The 23,235-nt window shown below is 37.9% G+C and overlaps 1 protein-coding gene across 3 annotated transcripts in view; it reads right to left on the bottom strand.

The window, feature by feature from the left end:
- KIZ (kizuna centrosomal protein) overlaps positions 1-23,235 on the bottom strand; it is a 103,047-nt gene that overhangs the window by 8,787 nt on the left and 71,025 nt on the right. Inside the window, exons 10-13 of one of the 3 annotated variants that reach the window (XM_030558125.1) lie at positions 20,816-20,981; positions 19,676-19,741; positions 5,237-5,336; positions 2,048-2,083 (exon numbers count right to left, since the gene is read on the bottom strand). In XM_030558125.1, coding sequence (XP_030413985.1) covers positions 2,074-2,083; positions 5,237-5,336; positions 19,676-19,741; positions 20,816-20,981 — 342 coding nt within the window. In that variant the 3' untranslated portion in view covers positions 2,048-2,073. The remainder of the gene's footprint in view (positions 1-2,047; positions 2,084-5,236; positions 5,337-19,675; positions 19,742-20,815; positions 20,982-23,235) is intronic. The other 2 variants (XM_030558123.1, XM_030558126.1) reach the window with 2 other exon arrangements.

Raw genomic sequence — 23,235 nt, 5'->3', positions numbered from 1 at the left:
AGACAAATAGAATTGTTTCTTTTTCACAAAGTAGTTCTTAGTAACCCTCTGAGTGTGAGATAGCAGGTATAGAATTTCTTTCCAACAATGATTTGGGATTAAGTTGTGGTCCTTCTCCAAAATTATTCATTTTTCAAAAATGTCTAAAAAAGCTTATCACTGATAAAATGCAAGCCTGACTACTTAATTCCAATCTCCATACTGTGACCAAATAGTGGGTGGTCATATTTTTTTTTCCGTGAATTAGAATAAAAACTTGGGCTATTATTTCCTCCGGAAAAATAACTCATTCAAGATAGGTGCAGCTGATGAAGATATTTTTCTGTACTTTCAATAAGCATGAAAAAGAACATTTGGCTTACTTCAAATCAATCATTTTCTGAAGAAAAACCAGACAAATGTACTTCAGAAAGATAAATGGAAACTTAAACAGAGAGAATTATGACATGAATCTTGCTTCTGTAAACTACATCCAATAATAATTTCATTAATAATAAAACTGAGGAATACATTAAAACTAAGTGCAATCACATTTGAATTATGATATAAAGATCAATGACGAGACAACCTATGTTTAAGACCAGACTCTCTTTCTAGTTATCAAGCTGGCAGACTATGGGCAGAACATTTTACCCTCACACGCTACACCTGTAAGAACTGATGCACAAAGGGTGACATTCACCCAGGGCCCATACAAGGCCTGCTGTACCATTTAAACTCCACGGTTGGCCTGTGTAAGGGGAGCATATGATGTGGGTGCAGAGAAAGCCTCCATTTTCCTTGTATAGTAAAGGGACTCTCACTGCTAGACTTCAATAGGCCTGCACCATAGGAGAAGAGGGGGTGTAGGGACCATGAGCCATCAGATTGGCATTAGGGCATATCTCAAAGCCTCTACACAAAAGACTCAGCAGGGCAGTCGTGGCTATTGCACAGCATAGGCTGGAACAGTGGCGGCTGGAGAGCTGTGAGTTCAGGGTGTGTGGGAATTTCTTCCTTTCTACTACCACTTAGTTCCATGCACAATGCTCATGTAAGTCTAGCTTTGTGCTGAGAGGGATGAATTTTCACCCAGTGCATCCTGTTTCCTTTGCTAACAGCAAAACCACAAAATATAAAATCGAGAAAGAAAAAAGTCTCAGTAACTGTATAGAACTAGTATCAACTTGCTTTTTATAGAAGTTTTATGAAAGGTCCTGGCTAGTCAACATAAGATACTAATGATATATAGTTAAGATTTAGAAATCATGCATTACAGTAAGTTTTGCATGTGTCCTGCTTACACTACAATGTCAGAAAAATAGCCCTGAAATCAATTATTTATAAAATGTTTACTTCTTTGCAAAGAGCTCAGAAGATTAAAAGCATTATACAACTAAATAAAGTTAATATGTTAAAATAAATCAGTAATCAAATATCTTAGTTAGACGTTCATTCTCTTATGTATCTCTGTAGAGAGGTGTAAATATGATAAATGATCTAGACTAAATATACTCAAGTCCTGTTACTTTCAAGGTTCTGGATCATTATTTAAGCCAATGTAAACTTTCTAGAAATATATACACTTCATAGCCTCATACCTAAATTCTGTAGCATCTCCTTAGAACTTCAGACAAAACAAAGAATTTTCTTACAAATCAATTAAAAAATTGACAAGAACTTAAGAAAACTGAAATTAAGGGCCTCAAAACAGTATAAATTATTAACTTGAAAAAGCAGGATGAAATTTGGAAGCTGTTTTAATTTAGCAAAGTCTGAGTGCCCCCTGATGGTCAAACTGGCTACCTACAATACAGTATGCTGTGGCATTTAAGATTGCATTAGTTACTCCCTCATTATTAAATACTTCTTTATAAAATAATTAAGAGGATGAATTGCAATTGGCAGATTATTTACTTAGAATAAACAAAAAATTAATAAAAATGCAGTTTTGCTTAAGAAATAGTTCGTACAGAATATAATGGATTACGGAATACAATTTAATCACAATTAAAAATACTTCATAGAGTGTTAATATATTCACAAATTAAAAATCTTATTTGGTTACCTTAGCCTACAATTTATCTTTAATCTTCAGATCATTCTGAAATGTGACAAAGCAAACAAGCCTAAGAAAAATAAACTGCCCGCATCAAAATACAGAATTATCCAGAATGCTAGTGACCTCCACTGGCTGATTCTGTTGCTACAGGACTACAAAATGCCACACACATCGTGTTCTGCCCTCTGCTTTAGAGAGATTCAGTCATGACCTTTTCTCCCAAGTAATAATATTACTTAACACATTCTTTTCTTTTGGCAAAATATTATACTCTTCAAACTAAAGTTACATCTCAGGCAGTTTAAACATTCTTGGTAGAGTAAATGAATACAGGAAAAATAGTTTTATAGTTAAGGCAAAACAGGACAATATTTGTGGGAGAAGAGGAAGCTATGGCATGCACCTCTGAACAAAAGGGAACAAGTGGTCTTTACTCAGAGAGCAGCTTCCTATTAAGACTCACTCCTTCGTACATTATGCCTTTCATCCCCACTCAACCACAAAATGATTTTGCTGTAGGAAATACAATAGCAGAAAAAGATTTACATTGAAAGAATCCTTAATAATAAACTGTTGCAGATCTGCCTACTTCCCCATGATTTATAATACAATAAATATCGGATTCTATTAAGTCTCATGCACTGAACACATTGCACTGAAAAACTGAGTATGAAAGAACTCGATTCTTCCATCTCCAGTACCATAATAGTGAAATGAGCATGTATAAATGTGCTAAGAGTATCTCTTTGCATCTTTTATAGCTTGTGTGTATTAATCTGTAAAGCTTATTAAGAAAGTCATTGCTATGCAAAGCAGCACCCAATCTCTTTCTCTTGCTTTTCAACAGAGTGCAGTGTTTAGCCAATAGGACTGGTCCTCTGCCCCTCATTCTGCATTCATAACATGCAACATTTGCACAATGTATCTCTCAAAGGCAGCTGAATAGAAAGCCTTAATACTCATGTAAACAACTGCAAACCAATTACTTAATGAATCAGGCCCACACATAATGAGGTGCCAGACAAAGAGCTATAAATGCATTTTTGCGCCCAAGCCTCTGCTTTAAAGTAAAATCCCTCAGCTGTAGTTTGGGCTTAACTGGCACATCATAATTATTGTCTCTAGGACATCAGAGGAAGCCATTTTTTTTTATTTAGGTCCAGCAGGGTCTTTTTCGAGGTCACTCATCAGCTCAGTGACAAGATAGAGCAAAGAAGAATTTTTAAAAAGTACCACAGCAGTACTACACTGTTATGTTTATTCTCAAGTACTGGTTTCGAGACCACTTGTAAAAGCAATAAAGCACAAGAAGTGACTGCAATAAGTGGAATCCTTAAATGTTAGGCTCTAAGAAATTTCGCTGCATCCCCACCACAAATAAGCAACCAGCTCAGCTCTCTATTTCCCATTCTTTCATACTACTTTGGCTACTTTGCGCTTCCAAATAGCTTTGTAAGACAGATGTCAAGTGTCCAGCAGCAAGTGTTACTAATAGACTTTATGTTGAAAAGACACTATTATTTCTAAGTTTTTCGGGAAAACAACTTTATGATACTACTCTAAAAAAAGCTTTTAAAAATATCTCAATCCAGGATTTAGTTCTAAATGTTTACTTCTAAGAGACCAAAGGCATGAAATTATTAGGCAAAGTAAATGGTTTCCAAAATCTGCCTAGTGTGCATATGAATTTGAAAAGGTAAAATTAAGACTAAGGAATTGTAGATGAATAGCATTTAAATAAATGGTCAAAGTTGCCAACATACATTATAAACCAGCACTGTAACATGTCAAACAAAGTAAAATTAATGCTTGAAAATATTTTTGCATAGTTCATTAAATTGTACATATTTTCTTAAAAGACCTAAGACTTGCTATTTTATAATCACATTAAGGGCCTGATCCCTCTCTCTGAAGTCAATGGGAACAGAGGCTAACCAAAAATGTATAAACATGGGGCTTTAAAAATATATATATATAAACAAACTCATTTGCACTTCATAATATTAGGTTTTATTTGCTTAGAATTATCAGTCTCTCAAATAGAAATTAGGTTACAATACAGGAAAGTTTAATCATTTTAAAATGGTACGTTTTATTTTAAACAAAAGCAAAAACTTACTTTGTCAATATTTTACACAAGTCTTAATCATTTCACATTAATTAACTTTATTGCATTGGAATAAGAGAAACTCTTGTGGTTTTTTAAAATGAAATATAAATCAGCACAAAATAAGAAATTCAGATTTCTTCTAAAATTATCTTGGAACTGTTTCCTATGACAATAAATGTCAATAAAATCATTATGAATATTACGAAGTACAAAAGGACGTAAACATGCTGGAAATTTAGATAGGATTAAATAATTCATCAAAATGTTTTAAAGTATTTTATCGGATGTCATAAATGGCAGTTTTCTGACAAGGAACCACATACTAACAGAACCCACTTACTGTGATGTTTTAATAAGCATCCAGATAACAATCTAAAGCCAAGCTAAAATTTCAGGAGATAGTTGTATTATATTCCATTTTCTACTGTTTCTTGACCACTAATTTGACTGCCACTGTTTGATTAGTATTTCATGCTGATGACAAATTCAAGGAACATCTAACATCACACTGCTCAAAGAATCAAAAGGAACTGCTGCAGTTTTACCAATCTAAAAAGATAAATTGCACCTTTAAGAAAAAGGCAAGGTCATTAATTAAACATACTCAATTTGAAAGTAAAAGAAAAAAAAAGTAGCAAATACTTTAGCATCAAATACTTCTAAAAATATACGTATTGAGCTTCAGTTAGTTTACTTCTCAGCTACATCTACAAGAAGAAACATGCCACTTTATTTCTTCGAGACTTTATGTTTTATGTCTGCCCTTTTCCTGACAACTTCTATTGTCTGGTCTCTAAGTAGCCCTACTGAGAGCAGCTGTACACGCTAATTTGTGGTTCACTGAGATGTCAATTGAGTCTTAAAATGAGAAAACAACAGCTGCAAAACAATACCTGACTTTGGTGCAAATATTTTCTAAGGTGTACTAAAGTTTAGGTTGTTATATTGAATAAACACAAATACGAACCTTAAGCCTCGTACAAGTCACAAACAAAATAATATATATTCAGGGTTTTTTTCATTTTCTACTGGCACTTCTTATTCTGCTAAAGCCATTCAGAAATGAAATGCTCTAATGACGTTACCTTGACAAAGGACTTCTTCCTTCACTAGATGAAAAACTAGCTTCAGAACTGATTTTGTTGATTTTCTTGGTCTTGAAACTATTGCTACTGATATTCAAACCTGTGGTAAGTATAAACACCAAATGTAAACATTTAGCAAACACTTAATTAAAAGGTAGTCCACACAGTAACTTTTGCTTACAGAAATCAATGGAAACACATATTATTTAAGCAACAGAGAACAAACAAGTGTCATGGACTCTGAAATCAATACTACATATTATAAAATAACTATTCACTATGTGTTTTTCTTGTGATATTTTGGAAGAAAGTACGATTGGAGAGCATCAAAGCGATACCATTTTAAGGGTCTATTTAAAAAATGTACAGTGACGCAGGAACAGAATGCACTAGCAAAATGTGTCCCTGATATTATTTTTAATAAACTGGCCAATTTAATCACCATTGCTTGGACAGGGACACTCCCATGAGGTAAGTTTACTTTATTTGTAAAACAAAATAAAAAAATCCTCATCCCTGACCCACAAAGCTCAGCTCCTTTATCACATGGGACTCTATTTAAAACCTGCCCATGCTATTCCTAGCCTCTGTAAATCGGTGAAACAAGGAATTGACTCATACTTTAGTTCTGTTCCATTTGTTTTTACACCTGAGGTTTTATTCTCATGACTTGGCAGAACTGACAACAGTACAACACACAATCTTCTTCGGACAGGCAGAAAGTTATCTGTAGAAATAACTGCACAGGATTAGTGTAGTTTTGCACGTTTTAACTAATTTTAGAAAAAACGCCTTTGGGGCACTGAGATTCTGTTCCAATAGCTGCACTGCATCATATGTCAACTTAAGCAAAATCTCACTGTTATGTATATTTTCTCTCAATTGTTTTATTTTCCCTTTTCCTGAAGTCTTGTTTACTTAGGTCACTGGGTAGCGAGCACATTTCTATTTGCCTTCCTCTTCCATTTGGATTATTTTCAGAGGGCTACAATTCTCTCTCTGTTATGCTATGTCATTCCTGCTCCCTCTCAACTTCTATAAAATACTTAATTTTGTGACTTAAACAGACAACAAATTATGTATTTTAAGGTTCTTTTAACGGTTTGCTTTTTTCTACATGCCTCACTTCCTCTCTGTGCTTCAATGAGTATAAATTGTATACCAACTTAGTTCCAATCTAATCAGGCCTTTTCTTAAATATTTCTGAATACAACAGGGCTTGATTCTCAAATTACAGTACACTCACTTTAAGGCTTCTTTATACTGTAAAGTGGATTTAGTGTAAATGAGATTTAGGCCCTAAACATTATTTAGGTGAGATACAACTGAAAACCAAAATATGAACAACTGTAACTCTTACCAACGTAATTCTTACCAACGTAATTCTATCCCCAAAAGAATAAAATATAATTTCTAAGGCTCTGACAGATTTTCCCCTTACAACTGGATGTGCATGTCATAATCAGACACAGTTTCTATAACCTGAATCACGCATACAAGTCTGTTAACAGATTTAAGATACACAAACCCTCCTCACAGTGTGTCACGCACTTCCAACAAAGAAGTCAAAAAAAGAAAAAAAAATCTTATTCATGGTGGAAGACGAGAAGAGGCAAAGTCTAGGAGTTCTAGTGGCAGCGGTATGACACTTCACGGGGAGAAGTCTGACCACTTTCAAAAGAGCTGGTGACATGAAAAGAAACTTTGCTGCGAGGGAAACACTGAAGAACACATGCAGAGAAGCACATGTACCCGTGGGAGATCAAAAGAGGAGCTCCTGGTTGAGAGTGAAAGCAGCTAGAGCGGCAGGCAGTAGTACTGGAATGGAGACTGGCATACATCAAGGAAAGAGGGGCTTCTATTTTGGAAAGCTTTATAATGTTAAGTTGTTTGTTTATATGTTTCATTGAGCAGTGAAGTATTACTACAATTTTCATCCAATTTGGATGAGTTAGGTCTCAGTGGAATCACTTTATTTCTAAAGAGCACAGGGGAAAAAACAGATTGAAGATTTTGGCTTTTTTTTTTTAAATTAAAAAGTATGATCTTAAGGACTTTTAGGGTCAACAAATCTTGCCCACGCAGCAAACATTGTAGGCACGCCTCGTTTATGGGAACAAATGGGGTGTATTTTCAACAGAGAGCCAATAGAGAAATAAAACCTGGTGCTCTGCCCACGAAATAAGCTCCACTCTATCGAATTCAATGCCCCTGAGAGTAGGTCATGCAGATGTGCAAAATATGACTGGGCATGTCCTCTGAGCTCCTTGATCTTGCTTCTCAATCAGTGTGGCATGAATAGGTCCATGGGCTCTACTAGCCTCCTGGAGCTGGGGGGGGAATATGTGGTGGTCTCTCCCAGATGCTAGCCTAACTGTGGCACCAAAGTAAGACCACTCGCAAATCTGCGATACCCTTCTCGCCTTTCTTATGTAAATAGTTAATGTCATTGGGCATCGGAGCAAACATCTCACTGAGAGGACTGAGGCAGTTCACACCTCTCCGAGCTACTGTTGCATCTTCTCTGCAGACTCACATAGAGATCTTGGGTGCTGTTACACTATTTTCAGCTTTTTGAAGTTTTCTTTGCAAACCTGACAGCTAGAGACTTCCTTTGGTTTTGTTTTATACATGAAAGCTAAGATTCAGCAGAATAAGGCAGCAGCTTGAGAGAGGTCTCATTATGCCATACTGCTATTCAGTGGCCAAATCGGAGCCCTGATTTTCAGATTTATGTGACTACAGTAGGCAGGGCTGAAAATTAGAACCATGTGCATCCATGGAACATAGATTTGGGGGGACGGGAGGGAAGACTTCTGATTGCTCAATTAACTATTCTCACCAGCAAAGCAACTGCAGCTCAGTGTCATTTTTCCAGACCTCTTAACTCCGATTGAAGTTCTAATAAAAAGTAGTTCCGACAGTTCATCATCTAATAGCAGTAGCCAGGGATATTAACAGCAGCTTTAACCATATACTGAGCAAGCAGGATACAAATAGGTTGGATGGGTTCAAATCTTTACATCTTCCCATGAAGACCTTTACTTCTATATTAGCATAATTGTATCACCACCACAGGTCAGCGAGCACTACGTATTAAGGTAAATATGCTTTTTTGGACATTCTTAGAAGATTTGGTATGAGTGCTGGGGAAGGCTGGAGTGCTAGACCTAGAATATTCCTCATTTCAGGCTGAAATTCTGCAAAGAAACCCCAACACTTATCCAGGTTCAAAGGAACTTTTTAAATGCCAAGGAGCAAATGGGGGAGAGGAGCAGGGGACTTTTGCAACTCTACCATCTTATGGTTCTCCTCACACCTCTTTCATTGCCTCATTTGGTGGGTCCTCATCTACTCTCTCTCTCTTTTGGTGGGAGTCCCATATGGCTCCATCCTAGGCTCCCTCCTTTAAAGCTTTTGCACCTCATCTTTGGAGGATATCTGCAACTATAGCTTCAACCACAATCTTTGCCCTGATGACTGAAATCTACTTCTCTGCTCCAAACCACCCTCCATCTGCTCAAACTCTTTTTAACCAGTCTTTAATATCTCATCATAATGTCTAGCCATGAATTGAAACTTTAGACAGTCAAAAACGGGCCCTTGTTCTTCTCTCACCCATCTCCTCCCCTCTCTTGTCTCATAACGGTTGTCAGATGGGCTTCATCTTTGACTTGCATATCTCTTTTTATCCACACATACAAGCCACTTCTATTTGCTGCTCCATCTTCCTGTGCAACCTTTCAAAATTCCAGCCTCGTTTTTCTGCCCACACTATTAAAACTCAAGTCTAGACCTTGAACATCTTGCATCTTGAGTACTGCCTTCTGCACTGCTCTAGCATCAGCACTTGCAATCTTACCACCCTCACCAGACCCTTCAGCCATTCTTTGCATCGCTTCATTCGCTTCCTCTCCTCCATCACATCAAACACAAACTACTTGTCCTTCACCCTTAAGACTCTTCATAGCTTAGCTCTGCCCTGCTTTTCATTTCTAATACAATATTGTGCCATCAATCCACACTCTTGCCCTACTGTTACCAGCTTTCATTGCCCATGTTTTCCACAAGCATGTGTGTACTTTCTTGCACCTCACCCGTTACGAATGTGAGAAGTCCCTTTAAAATCTAAATCTTAATCTAAATCCACTACGTGATCTTTCTTCTAATCCTTCCTTAAAACCCATCTCTGCTGCGATGCCTACAAAACATCTGATGGGAGGAGGGGGGGCAGGCAGTTGCTGATGCTTATTATATAAACATGATAGCTTTGCTCACACCTCATCTTAACTCCCACTTGGTTGTGGAATCCACTTGTCTCTTGTCATATGCCAATACTGTAGGCTGTTATGGGAAATGTCTTATTACAAGCGTACAAGTTCCTAATACAATGTGGCCTTGATCCCTAGCCAACAGGGTTTATCGCAGTGCAAGTAAGTAGTAATAATTATATTCATTTGTAGTGTTTCGTCAGTGTGACAAAACATCGGTAATTAATGCAATGTAAAGGCACAAAATCTAACAGCAGCCAGAAAAAGACTCAATTGTTGCGTTCCTTATAGAATTGTGGCTTAGTTCAACATTGTCCCTTGGAAAATAATCCACCGTTGGCAATCACGATTCCCCAGTAAAACAGATCATCATATCTAAGGCTACATGTGGACTACTGCTAAACAGGTAACGGTTGCTGTATTTTCCAGCATAATCATTGTCCCAATACGTTTCTTATTCATTGTATTGAAGAACAGCTTGAGTACAGGAAAGCAAGCGTTGGGATAGTATGAAACACTATCTAAAACCAAAGTCTGCGCTGCTCTCTTGGGCTAAAACTCTAAGTCTAGCACACTAATGATATCATGTGGCAGAAGTCCCTCAACTAAATCAAAACCTATGAAATGCAAAAAGCTAACATAACACTAGGCTGAACAGCACTCAAAAGTCAACAAAAGCAAAAATGTAAAAAGAGCACTCAACGATCTGCACTACAATGGCGCCTTCAATGATGTAATAGCACGCTTCTCCTTAAACCCTTATATACAATACTTGTTAGAAACTTAAAGTGTGTGTGTATCTTAGGTAACATGCAACTATCAATTTAAAGAGTATCATTAACCATACAGACACACACACAGGGGGCAGAGTTAAGGCTGCACATTCACTTTTGCTTCTCCTGCCTTTTCAGTGCTTAATTGTACAACTTTAATACTTAATTACCATAGTGCCAAAAGACAACTTTTCACAAAAGAAAAATCCATGAAAGGGCAAAACGGAGAGGAAAACAGAGCATCTCCACAAGGAATTCTTTCCAAATTGTTCTGTAAGGTGGAGGGTGAAGGAGTGGGATATATGTTCTGTCCCCAACAGAATTCAAAGACTACTGATTCTTGGGGATTCCATGGAGCCCAGGGATCACCCCTCCATAGGCTCTGTGCTTCAGCCCTGACATGGGATCCCTGGAGCCCCCAGTCTGTCAGTTGCCACAACAATGAAGCCACACTACCAGGACCTCCTTAACTGATAGCTTTCCCAAGACCCCCTTTAAAGCGGGGAGGGCTGTGGAAGGTTAGGGCTATCATATCCTTTCTGGTGTAACTATGGAAGCCCAGCTGGGGAACAAAGTTCATATCCTCCAGCTGTACCTGTTTATTGCTTGCCACTCCCCTTGTGCAGATTCCTGATCCCACACAGAGCAGGGTGGTGGGGGACACTGCTGCAGAAGTGGCTGACACTAATCCCTCCTTCCTTGTACGTGAGAAGTGGAAATCCCTCGGGCACACAGCAGGACAACATGATTAGGACCCAGAGGAAAGAATAAACTGCCATAGCTTTTCAAATCCACCCATATACCACCACCACTCACAATAATCCCAAACACATGTAGCCCCTCACCGCAGCACACCCCACTCATTTACCGCCTGCACAAATCAACACAATCTCTCAGCAAAACACACACACACTTTCCAACCCTCACTCATACTTACCATAAAACTGTAAACTAGATCAGCAAAGTCAGGGTGTTTATGGGGGTCACCACTACTGTGCAATAACATTAACTAAAACTACACACAAACACAGGTAAAATTGGGGGGGGGGGAAGAAGAGTGGGGGAAGCAGTGGTATTTCAGCAAGCTGTGTCCACACACCAATCTCCACCCCTTTGGGGTATCCAAATGAAATGTCACTTACAATAGTTCTTCTTGGTAACATGATTATCTTTCTCCTTTCTTGCATGTTTTGGTCAATATCAGTTAGCAATCTTGATATCTAAATAGTCACCTTCAAAGTTAATCATCCCTTGAAATTAACACTATCGGAAACCACTGACAAACGTTACAGCTTTAGTTACCTTGTTAATTATTATAGATCATATATAATGATCTATAATAACGTATATACTATTATAATTATTGTTTATATTACAGTAGCACTTAAGGGCTTGATTGGGCTTCCGCTTTGCTAGGTGCTACACAAACCACAACTGATTGTGATTGTTACATTCTTGGTAGTCTCAAAAAGTGTAGTCAAGGATTAAATCGCCACACACTATTATCTACCCTAACCCTGGTAGAAGTGTGCTCCCCAATGTGTGCAGCTGCTGTCTGTGCTGTTTTGTGGGGAGCACTTTGTGTTGTCAATCCAATACCCTTTTACAAGCACTAAATTCCCTTAATATAGAGGCAGGGAGAGAGACAAACACACAGGGTGAGAATATTTCCAAAACTCTGATGGGAAATGGGTCCGCAAATAAGAATCTTATGTGACACCTTCAAAGAAGAAAAGTTAGAGGAAAATATTTTCCCCTTTTTAAAAAAATATCAATCACAGAATTCACTCTCTGGAGAATATAGAGCTGAAGGAAATCTCAGCATTAAAACACTGATAAAACACTTCAACAGTGTCCAAAAGCAGGCCAATACCCAACAAAGAAACATGAAAGCATCTGTTTGGGATTTTTATTTTAATGAAGAGAGATATAAGATAACTCTAAACATAACAAGAAGCATAAACTGACAAAGTTTAAAGGACATGCTCTCACAAAAGCAAAAACTTTCAAAGACTGACCAATTCAAAAAATCCCAAGAGAGAGTTAAAAAAAAAAAACACTTGGGAGAAGACTGCAAGATCTAACAGGCATTTCTGCCTAGATTTCAAAACTAAGTTCATACTTTCAGCGTTTCTCAAAGATACGTAGGAAGACCCGCATGCCTTGTACCAAAACACTCCTGCAGCTAGCAGGTAAAACTTCTCTAGATAGTATGTGTGCCCTGACCTTTCCACTGCAGGACTGTCAGAGCACAACAGTAAAAAAATGCAATCCGCAGTCATTTACATATAAACTTTTTCATAACAGCGATTCCTAATGAAATGATATCAAATGAAACAAAAAAAGTTGGGAAGACTTATTAAAGCCTTTAGTAGTCCACTCCAACTAGAACCCCCCAAGAACCTTTTAACTTCACGTTCAAAGAAGGATCTCACCAAGAAGGATGTGCAGGCATGGGAAAAAAGTTGGCAGGATGATTGGCTCATTAAAGGCAACCTGAAAAGCAAAACAAAACTGGATTTGTGCCCTTTTATCTTCTTTAGGATGTGAGAGGAAGGCCTAAAAAAAATTTATTTTTTTTTTTAAAGATTTTTTTCCCCCTGCCTATTCTTACATTAGAAATTCAGGTCTTTTTTACTCTATCTGAGAAGACTGTAAAGATACCTGGAGAACAGAAGGATTATGACATTCAAGATGCCAACAAGTAAAATCTGATGACTGGAATCAGGAAGTAATTTATATTCAAACTCTTTGAATCTTTGTTAATATCTATTTAACTCAAAGACACAATCAAACATTTGGGAGAGATGCTATCTTTGTTAAAGACTGAACAATCCTGGCCCTTCAATTAGGCGCAGAGTCGGCTCACAAGGCACAAACAAGACCTCCATGCAGTCCTCCAGCAAAACCAAGATAACAGATTTAATATTCTCTATGTTTCAAGTCTTTTATATGCTTCATAAAGCAGCCACCAAAAAAAAGTACAAAGCCTATATTTGACAGTCTCTCTAAGGTGAAAATCTTTACGAAAGAAACTAGAATGGAGGATGAATCCATAGCATCCACCAGTTTATCCTTGTACAACCTGATATAATATGGATCAGTCACTATGGGTATGTCCGCACTGCAGTAAAAAACTTGCAGCGCCGAGTCTCGGAACCTGGCCACCTTGGGCTCCGGGGCTAAAAAATGCAGTGTAGATATTGCTCTTTGAGCTGAAGCCCAGGCTCTGAGACCTGCCCCCATCACAGGGTTTTAGAGCCTGGGCTCCAGCCTGAGACAGAGCATCTACACTGCAATTTTTAGCCCCATGAGCCTGAGTCATGTGACCTGAGCCAGCTGTGGCCGTGCGGCAGGTCTTTTCTTGCAGTGGAAATATCCCCTATTAGATCCAAAAGTTTACTCATTCTGGGCCAGGCTGATTCGCTTGCTCATGCAGTATAATACCTTATGCCATAAGTAGTCCAAGTGGAGTAAGGAGCTACTTAGTAGAAGGGTATTATAACATGGCCCTCTGTGAGCTTAAGTCAAGGCTCTCAGGAAAATGACTTTCCATGTAAAAACCTTCAATTTTCTCCTTTCGAGAAGGGTTTAAAAAGCCCACTTCTACTATCATGGAGGGGCAGGTGAATTGCTCACATCTTCTCCACAACGCAGGGTTTGCCACCCAGAGAGGCACTCTCTCTTTGGAGAGATTTGATTTCATGCAGTATCACTTCCTGACAGATGCACAGCAGTTTTTCCAGGAGGAAGAACAGGGTAAAGTGTGAGGCATCCATCATAACTAGGGCCATCAGAAGCAGACAGCTTGAAGCTTCTTTCTGAAATAAAGGTTCCAGCAGACTACTGAGAATGGCTGACTGGCTAACTGCTATGGAACCCTTTGAAAACTATTTGGTTTACTGATGCCTTGAGAAAGGGGACCTAGTCTGTTTTGGCTTCTGCAACTGCTCTTGAGCCAGAGGACCTGAGAAAAAAGTTGGAGGTAATGGGCAGCTCTGAATGCGGACATCTTCTTAGCAGGTGCCTTTTCCTTTCCTCATGGGAGAAGGATGAGGACACTGCGAGCCCAGAGAACACTGAGTGGGTTAGTCTCTATTGCCTTCTGAAAAGCAACCTTGAGCTAATCTCTCAAAGTTAAGTCCAAAGCAGACTGCAAACAGTTACAAAGGGATCTCACAACAAAATGAGTAGGCAACAAAATGGCAGATGAAATTCAATGTTGATAAATGCAAAGTAATGCATATTGGAAAACATTCCCAACTATACATACAAAATGATGGGTCTAAATTAACTGTTACCACTCAAGAAAGAGATCTTGGAGTCCTCGTGGATAGGTCTCTGAAAACATTGGCTCAAAGTACAGAAGCAGTAAAAGAAGTTAACAATGCTAGGAACAACTGGGAAAGGAATAGATAATAAGACAGTAAATATCATAATGCCACTGCATAAATCCATGATAGACCCAAACTTTGAATACTGTGTGAAGTTCTGGTCACCCCATCTCAAAAAAGATATATTAGAATTGGGAAAGGGAACAGAGAAAGGCAACACAAATGATTAAGCATATGGAGATTAAAAAGACTGGGACTTTTCAGCTTGGAAAAGAGATGACTAAGGGGGAAAATGATAGAGGTCTAAAAAATCATGAATAGTGTGGACAAAATGAATAAGGAAATGTTATTTACCCCTTCCATAACACAATAACCAGGGGACATCAAATGAAATTCTTAGACAGGAGGTTTAAAACAAACAAAAGGAAGTACTACTTTACACAATGCAGAGTCAACCTGTGGAACTTGCTGCCAGGGGATTCTACGAAGGCCAATGAGTTCAAAAAAGAATTAGCTAAGTTCCTGGAGGATAGGTCTATCAATGGCTATTAGTCTAGATGGTCAGGGATGGAACCCCATGCTCTAGGCGTCCCTAAGCCTCTGACTGCCAGATGCTGGGACTGGATGATGCAGGATGGATCACTTGATGATTGCCCTGTTCTGTTCATTCCTCTGAAGCATCTGGCATTGGCCACTGTTGGAAAAGGGTACTGGGCTAGCTGAATCATTGGCCTGACCCAATATGGCCATTCTTATGTTCTAAAAGGAATGGAAGGCCCTCAAGGTTTTTCTGAATCTGTTGCAAACATGAATACTTCTGGGCATCTAATCCTGAGGAAGCAGCCAGCTCTGACAAGTAGTGTGGAAAGGGGTGACAATTGAATCAGGGCCCCCAAAACATCTGTAATGTCTGTTATTTAACCCATCAGCCCTAAAGCTCAGTGTATAGTAGGGGTGAAATGGGAGGGGGTGGGGCCTTACCGAACATGGTGTACCAGGCCCCAAATTTATCTTGATGGGCCTGGAAGCAGCTCTGATAACTATTGTTCACACCAAAGTATGATTTTACCTATTGCCAAGACAGATCAACAACCTCCTTCCTAGCATGATCTGCCCTTTGATCACACAGACCTGGTAGTAGCTGCAGAACAGTAAACCTGATTATCAAAGAAATCCCATCATCAAGTTCAGGATTTTGGCACACTGCTGTGAGTTCAACTGTTCTTCCCATTGGCAATAGCTACCTCAATCACGAATGTGTGTGCGGAGTGGAAGATACAGCTGGAAGTCTTCTCAGATAAGGTATATTTTTTCCGCAATCAACCAGGACAAGGGAAGGAGATCCAAGGCGCCTTTCAAAAGTTCTCCAGCAAACTCATGAAGAATAGGATGGGAAGTCACAGCAATCCCATTCAAAGTGGGCTCCTCATCCAGGTACTAGTCAATCTTGGCACCTGAGGTACCTGGACAGTAACTAAATGAAGTCCATTTGTCTTAGTTAGCTTCTTTAAAAGTTGCTAGAAAAACAAACCCATTAGAGCAGGGTCACTTTTTTGCTGATCTTTTGCTGTAGAGATAAAAACAGCTTCATCCGTGTCCAAAGAGCACTCATTAACTTCAGAAACATACCCCTCATCCCACTCTAAAGAATCTACACCAGCTGCAGAAAGACTTTCAGTCTCATGGTCCAAAGGGTCTTGGCACAAAGAATGACTCTGCCTGAGTTGATTAATCAATTTCTGTGCCCTGGCCAGCAATTTCTGATGGTGCTCTCAAGGTATTGAGATGGTACTATTATTTCTGAGATACTAAAACTAGCGAACCTAACGCACTTAACAGTTCACTCAACAAGGTATCAAGATTCCTTAACTTCATCTCTAATTGCTACACCTGGAGAGGAGTATCCTGCAGCTCCAGTTTGGAGCTTCTACAGTGATGCATCAGAAGGTGTCTGGCTCTCACATGGTACCTTCTGTATTTGGTACTTTCATGGAAGTGATGCCTCATTCACTGAGTCAGAGCTCAGCACCTTCACCCTGGTGTGGCAATGTGCTGATGGTATCAAAGCATTTACACACTTAGGAGATCTTAGATTCAATGTGGACAGTTGAAGTGGACCGGCTGGTCCTATTGGGAAGTTAGGTCCAATTGTTCAGTGGAGCAGAACAACTGAGGCCTCTGTTTAAAAGACGAATCCTATGAAGCACTTTCAGGTTACCACTAGGAGGCTTAAGGTGCTCTTCATGAAAACAGATTATCTCTGGGTCACCCCTAGCACCCACACACATCACACTTGACTCCAAGCCAGAGTATATAGCAGTCACACTCATCTTTCTGAAGCCACAGACACTCCTTCACAGGTGGCAAGGGCGAAGAGAACATTTTGGAACAAAAGCAGAACAAGAGGAATAAAACAAACTGCCCGGGAGCTTTGTCAGGTAACCATGAAGTTTCAACACAGACTTCATAAAAAACATGCTGAAGCCCCTCCACTCAATATTGGCAGTAAGGGCAAAAAGACCACCAAGAGCTACGATTCCCCAAAGCCTCAAGTGCTTCTAAGGTCTCAACACCTTGTTGCAATGAATCCCCATCGAAAAGTGGTGAACGGAGTATTCAAGACTGAGCTTGGACGCATTAAGCTCAGTATAGGTAGTACAGAAAAACTGTAACAAAGTATCAGAGACATTAACCATTAAAAAAAGGTTAATCTGAGCTCAAAATTTTTTCTCATAAAGCCAGTCTGAAAATTCTAGTCTAGGCATCAAGTGGGCTCAGTGTTCCAGGGCCACAAAGCTCAGAGTGTAAAAGGACAAGCAGACAGACAAAACTTACAGGTACTTTATTAAAAAACTACCAGAAGGGTCAGGAAATCAACAAAGGCCAGCTGAAACCTGTGGTAGATCATGGGTTGAAGATGTATCGCATCTGTAAGAAGTAACCTAGCTTTCAAATGGCATATAAATAAATAAATAATTGGAGATATACCACTCTCCAAGAACTGGAAGGGACCGACCTTGAAAGGTCATGGAGTTCAGCCCCCTGCCTTCACTAGCAGGACCAATTTTTGCCCCAGATCCCTAAATGGCCCCCTCAAGGATTGAACTCACAACCCTAGTAAGTTTAGCAGGCCAATGCTCAAACCACTGAGCTATCCCTCCCATATCTCATGCTCTGAGAAAATGACAGAACACTAGTTGACGAAATCAGGCTGGAACTGGTGTGGAAAGCAAGGCCTCAATTGGCATGAACTGCTTGTAAAGCACAGGGGTCAATTTACTAAAATGATTTTTCCAGTATTTTAGTATTTGAATATTGATTAAAGCTTCTCAGCAGTTTCACAAAGAGAGAAATAGTAATATTTGTTTTTGTTTATATGCGACTCCAACATTTAATAAGAAAAACATGAAGAGTGTCTGCTTGCACAAAGAGGTACGTCTGATTTTGCCTGCACTTGCAACACAGCAGCCCAGTCTTTGATCTACCCAGCGCCCCCGGAGTGCTGGATGCTAGCACATTGACTCCATACTTGGGTCAGTAGTATGCAAGACTGGACCCCAATCCAAAGAGTCTTTTAAATAGGATGGTACTTGGAAGGCACCTTTACCCCAGAGGAATCTATTGTACAAAGCCTTTCAGACCTCACAACAAATGTACCTTAAAAAGAAAAGAAACTGAAAAGTAAACTGAAAGGTTCTCGAACTGCTAAGATGCAAATTCAGGATTCTGTGTTCTCCTCAAGGAGTTATTAGTGATGTAATTACATAGAGAAAATGACCATTCTTTACACTGGTCTATGTGTTAGTAATATCATCCACTCTTTTCAGGAGAAATAGTGAACTCAGAATGTGAATCTTAGTACGTTTAACTAACCACCCACTCACGTTTTCGAAGTGCATTTGTCATTTTGAGGCTACACATTAATTCTGTTAAAGTTGAAGGTTTCTAAACTGTGTGTTGTTTTTTCCTCTCTAAAATTCAGTTCAGTTATTCTGTTAAAAAACAAAGCCATGTTTGGATACAGGACGGGAAAAACAGCACACAAAGCCAGTAAGCTTAGGTATTTTCCCCTCTCTTCAAAATGGAAAAAGATCAAAGCATACCTTTAATTTGTTTGTTTAATAAAGGGAAACCACTCTTAGGGTGAAATCCTGGAACACAAGGAGTAAGTCTTTATATTTGAGCTATAAAACAGGGTTCACGAAAGAAATGTAAAAAAACCTCCACAGAAACATGAGTTGTTCTCCTTATGAAAGAACACTGTTTTTATATTTAAAAAAACAGGCCAGAAAACCACCAACAAATATTGTATATGCACATGTATGCCTCATCACCTCCATATCATTGTATATACACCTGCATAAACATTGAACCATACACTTGAATTTATAATGAAGTAGTCCACACTTTACAAAATAAAGTAATACATTTAGACAGATTACAAATACAAGTTCTGTCCTGAATACTGGTGTATGCTATTGATACCTTAAAACTAAAAAAGTAATGATATTTTTCAAATTCCATCTAAACAAGCACAATACAGTTGCTACAGGGAGATCTTAGCACGTCTTGATAAATCTTATTGATAAAATGTTTAAATTACCAGACAGCCTTTATAACAGAGGCACAAGCAGCATTTCCTGTCTAGCACAGTTTTTTCTGCTCTTATTCTAATGATACATGTTCAATTACTACAGAAAAGAAAAGAATCAAATCAGAAACATCTGTAGTTTGCCATATAATTACTGGATCTTCCCCATGGAGACTGACCTTTGTAACACCGATACTAAGACCTCAAAGGCTAAATGACAGAGGATATTCACATGGTTTAAATGTATAACATGATTACAAGGAATTAAATAGGCACTGTTATTTTTCCATCTTGGTTTATGTTAACATAAGCGTGTACTTTATGATCTTATGTTTAATCTCTGTGCTCAGTACGTAGTAGCAGAATTTACTCAGTATTAGTGGATCCACAAACCACTGAAATGCAATGTTTTGTTTATATAATAAAGTTGAATACTGTATTTGAGGCTATTATGCAGCCATTACTTTTACCTGTAATAGGAATCTTTTCTGCCAAGCTTTCTTCCTTGCTCTCATCTTCACACCAGCTTGTGACTTCTGTATGTGAACACACAATAATGAAAACACATTTCAAAGCCACAATGATCAGACTGGTTTGTTTTCTTTTAAGCCATATTCCCTTTAATTTTTCACTTTTGTTCTCTCCTATTTATTGATCTAAACTGTCCATTACGGTTCTTAAAAGAGGAGCCTACTGTGAACTTTAGTCAAATATGATGCTACTGTGTCTCTGTGTAGCTTCCAGAGAAAGCAGTGAGCTAACCAAATATCTTAAATAATGTTAAGTCCTAAAGAGATTTTTAAAAAACCAACAACAAAAAACAAAACCTGGAAACACTACAGTCTTGCCCAATAGTCCAAGAGCAATAGTATACATTATACTGGAAAATTAATTAGTTTAAATCAAAGTATCTCTCTCCTCCCTGGGTCAGACTAGCAGGAATTTAGGAGATCTGACTCAATTTGTTTATGTTTGCTTTGTAAAGAGGACTGCATCCTAACTGCCTGTCTCTTTTAGTCTTTCATGTAAGGAATGCTCTGAACGCATGCCAAGCAAGTTACCATATTTTAGTCATCGCAACAGACTACATTACATTACTTTTCTTTAGCTAAAGATATTAACCAGACTTTTATAAACGTATTCAATTCATAACTTCGAAAATGCAATGCAGCTTTTTTTGTCATGGATTTTTCACTTCCAAAAATGAAAAAAGAAAAAAAAAGTCTATTCCCCAATCTAGATTTATAAGTAAACGACATTTACCTAATTTTGATATGGCAAAATGTGTTTTATAAATGGTAGACTGACCTCAACACAGGGCTTACGTTTCTAACTTACATTTAAAAAGGAAAAATAGAAATCTAATCATTATAGAATGCTCATTTAAAATAAGTGAACAGAAATAATAATTACTTCTAGTGGACATTTGAGCATGTTATATTACCCCACGGTAAATACAAAAAAGAAATTTTTTTATTCATCAGAACTGCAGTAATCCACACAGTTTTCTACAGACTTTGGTATTATATTTTATACATATATCTTGAGACACCGAGAATGACAATAACTTTGAATGCATTTGTTTCTGTGGATCTTTTAACACTAGTTACCTTGTTCCCTTGTACCAATGCTGTCAAGCCATTGTGCGTGTTTTGTTTGCTTTATTTCCCCATTGTCATTCAGAATTGATGGCAAGCGGTAAGATGATTCATTACTATGAATAGATGACCTATCATCACACTCTTCTGGAAGGACCTCTCTCAATAACAGCGTAACCTACAGCATTTAAAATAAATAAAGTAAATAAATACGTAAAAATAACTGCAGCACGCTATTATCCTTAGTCTCAGAACTACATTCTTTTTCAACATAAATGAAGGTTAATCTTTACTTAACAATATAATCTGTTGCCAGGATATTTGTTGTTAGATATTAAATTATCTCTGAGTTAAATTGCTGTTACTTTACTTCATAGTTTAATTTAATTCCTAACACAAAACTAACAACACCTTTTTTTTTTAAGCAATACATTTTCCAGAAATCATCAGTGTTTTGTCATTGATGAGTGACCCATTAAGTAAAGAAAATACAGTGCGCCATCACCTATGCTAGGCCAGAAATATTGTTACAATATTTTAAAATTGTTTCAGACTAAGTGGATTTTGAAGCATTTTTCCTCATCCACTTTGGCCAGGTGGACCACGCTTAGAGTTTACCTAAATTGTTTTAAACTACAAATAAAATAAGATTAGATAAAATTATACCTAACCCAATGTACTTGGGGCTGAAGGACCTGAGCCAAACCCAACTGAAGTCAATGGGAGTCTTTCCACTTATTGAAATGGGCTTTGGTTCAGGCTCTAAATGTATAGTATTATTGATTGTCCCCAGACAGTTTATTCTGTCTTGTGTATTCATATGTATTTCAGCAGCACCATTCATATCTCTATAGTTAAGAATCTATTAGCTTTCTTTTTTGCTTTTTCTATCTTTAATTAAAACCTACATTTTCCCAGAAGGCTATAATTGCTAAAAAAAAAAAAAAGGCTCCGAGCTAAAAGCATTCTCACAAGCAAGTTTAGCACTTTTTTAAAAAGTAAGTTATTTCTGAGCATTAAAAGCTTTTTAAAATGGAAATTTACATATTTTTAATTTTTGGTTGTATAACTCAAAAATGGATTTGATCCAAAACTTAAAATCAAGTACACAACACACACACACACACACACACACACACACACACACACACACAAGCAAATAACAGTTTAAAAAGTATTTTCAAATGAACCTTTTATCAATATAGAGCATTGTTTCCATTTTCTTCCCTCCCTCCATCTGTTAAGTATTTTTATTATATCGTGTGCAAATTAGTGTCCTGATTCTGCAAATCTTACTAGATTCAAATCTCTAATTATCTAATGGTTCAATAAATGAGGGAGCCTCCAAGGATCTGAACTAATGTCTCATGGAAGTAATCCTAGATTTCGTGACTTTCTTTATATGTTTACCTGTGAGAATGAAATGGCTCCAACTAGCATCACTCAGGTCCCATAGGTAAATATTACTCATTTGCTTTTTTTCTTAACCCGCTATTTACCCAAGAGACCACAATGGCTCTTTTTGAGTCATAAGCAAATAACTTTCAGTGAAGGTTTTATTTTGTTTTTTAAATTAACCTCATGCACACAATTTCAATGCGTGAAAACAACAAAAGCACATCAACACAAATCAGAGAAATTCTAAATGATTGCTTTTTGTTAATGTTAAAAATAAAAATTAGGTTATATAGCCAGGGTCACAAAATATTTTTATTACTGAAAAGACAGACTTGTTTCCAATTGAGAGCCCATCACAATGCAAATCTAATGTATTATATCAGAAGCAATTCAACTGACATAAAAGTTCTACTAGTAATATATTTTATGCTGTTACTGATGGACATGTGCACTATCACAGATTCTAGGCCAGAAGGGACCACTATGATCAATTAATCTGACCTGTATAACACAGGCCATAGAATTTCCTCAAAATAATTCCTGGATCTTAATGTTTAGAAAAACATCCCATCTTGATTTAAAAATGGTCAGTGATGGGGAATCCACCACGACCCTTGGTAAATTGTTCCAGTGGTTAATTACTCTCACTGTTTAAACAAAAAAAAATATGCCTCTGAATTTGTCTAGCTTCAACTTCCAGCCATTGGACCATGTTAGACCTTTCTCTGCTAGACTGAAGAGCCCGTTATTAAATATTTATTCCCTATGTAAATACTTATAGACTAATCAAGTCACCTTTTAACCTTCTTTGTTAAAATGAGTAAGATTGAGCTCTTTATCCCTTCTCACTCTCTCTTCCCCTCATCCCACCAAATCTTTTTCAGAGTCATTGCTTTCAGGGACAGAGTCTCCTATCATAAAAGTATGGTAGGTTCTTTGTGCCTAGATGTATACATTTAGCCACAGGAAAACCTATAGTGTTTGCTTGCGCCCAGTTTATCAAATAATCCAGATCAATCTATATCAGCAACTGG

The sequence above is a fragment of the Gopherus evgoodei genome, chromosome 3, assembly GCF_007399415.2.
Source record: "Gopherus evgoodei ecotype Sinaloan lineage chromosome 3, rGopEvg1_v1.p, whole genome shotgun sequence".
NCBI classification, from domain to species: domain Eukaryota; kingdom Metazoa; phylum Chordata; order Testudines; family Testudinidae; genus Gopherus; species Gopherus evgoodei.
Note: the sequence above shows the minus strand (reverse complement) of the source record. Positions and strands in the feature narration are given on the sequence as shown.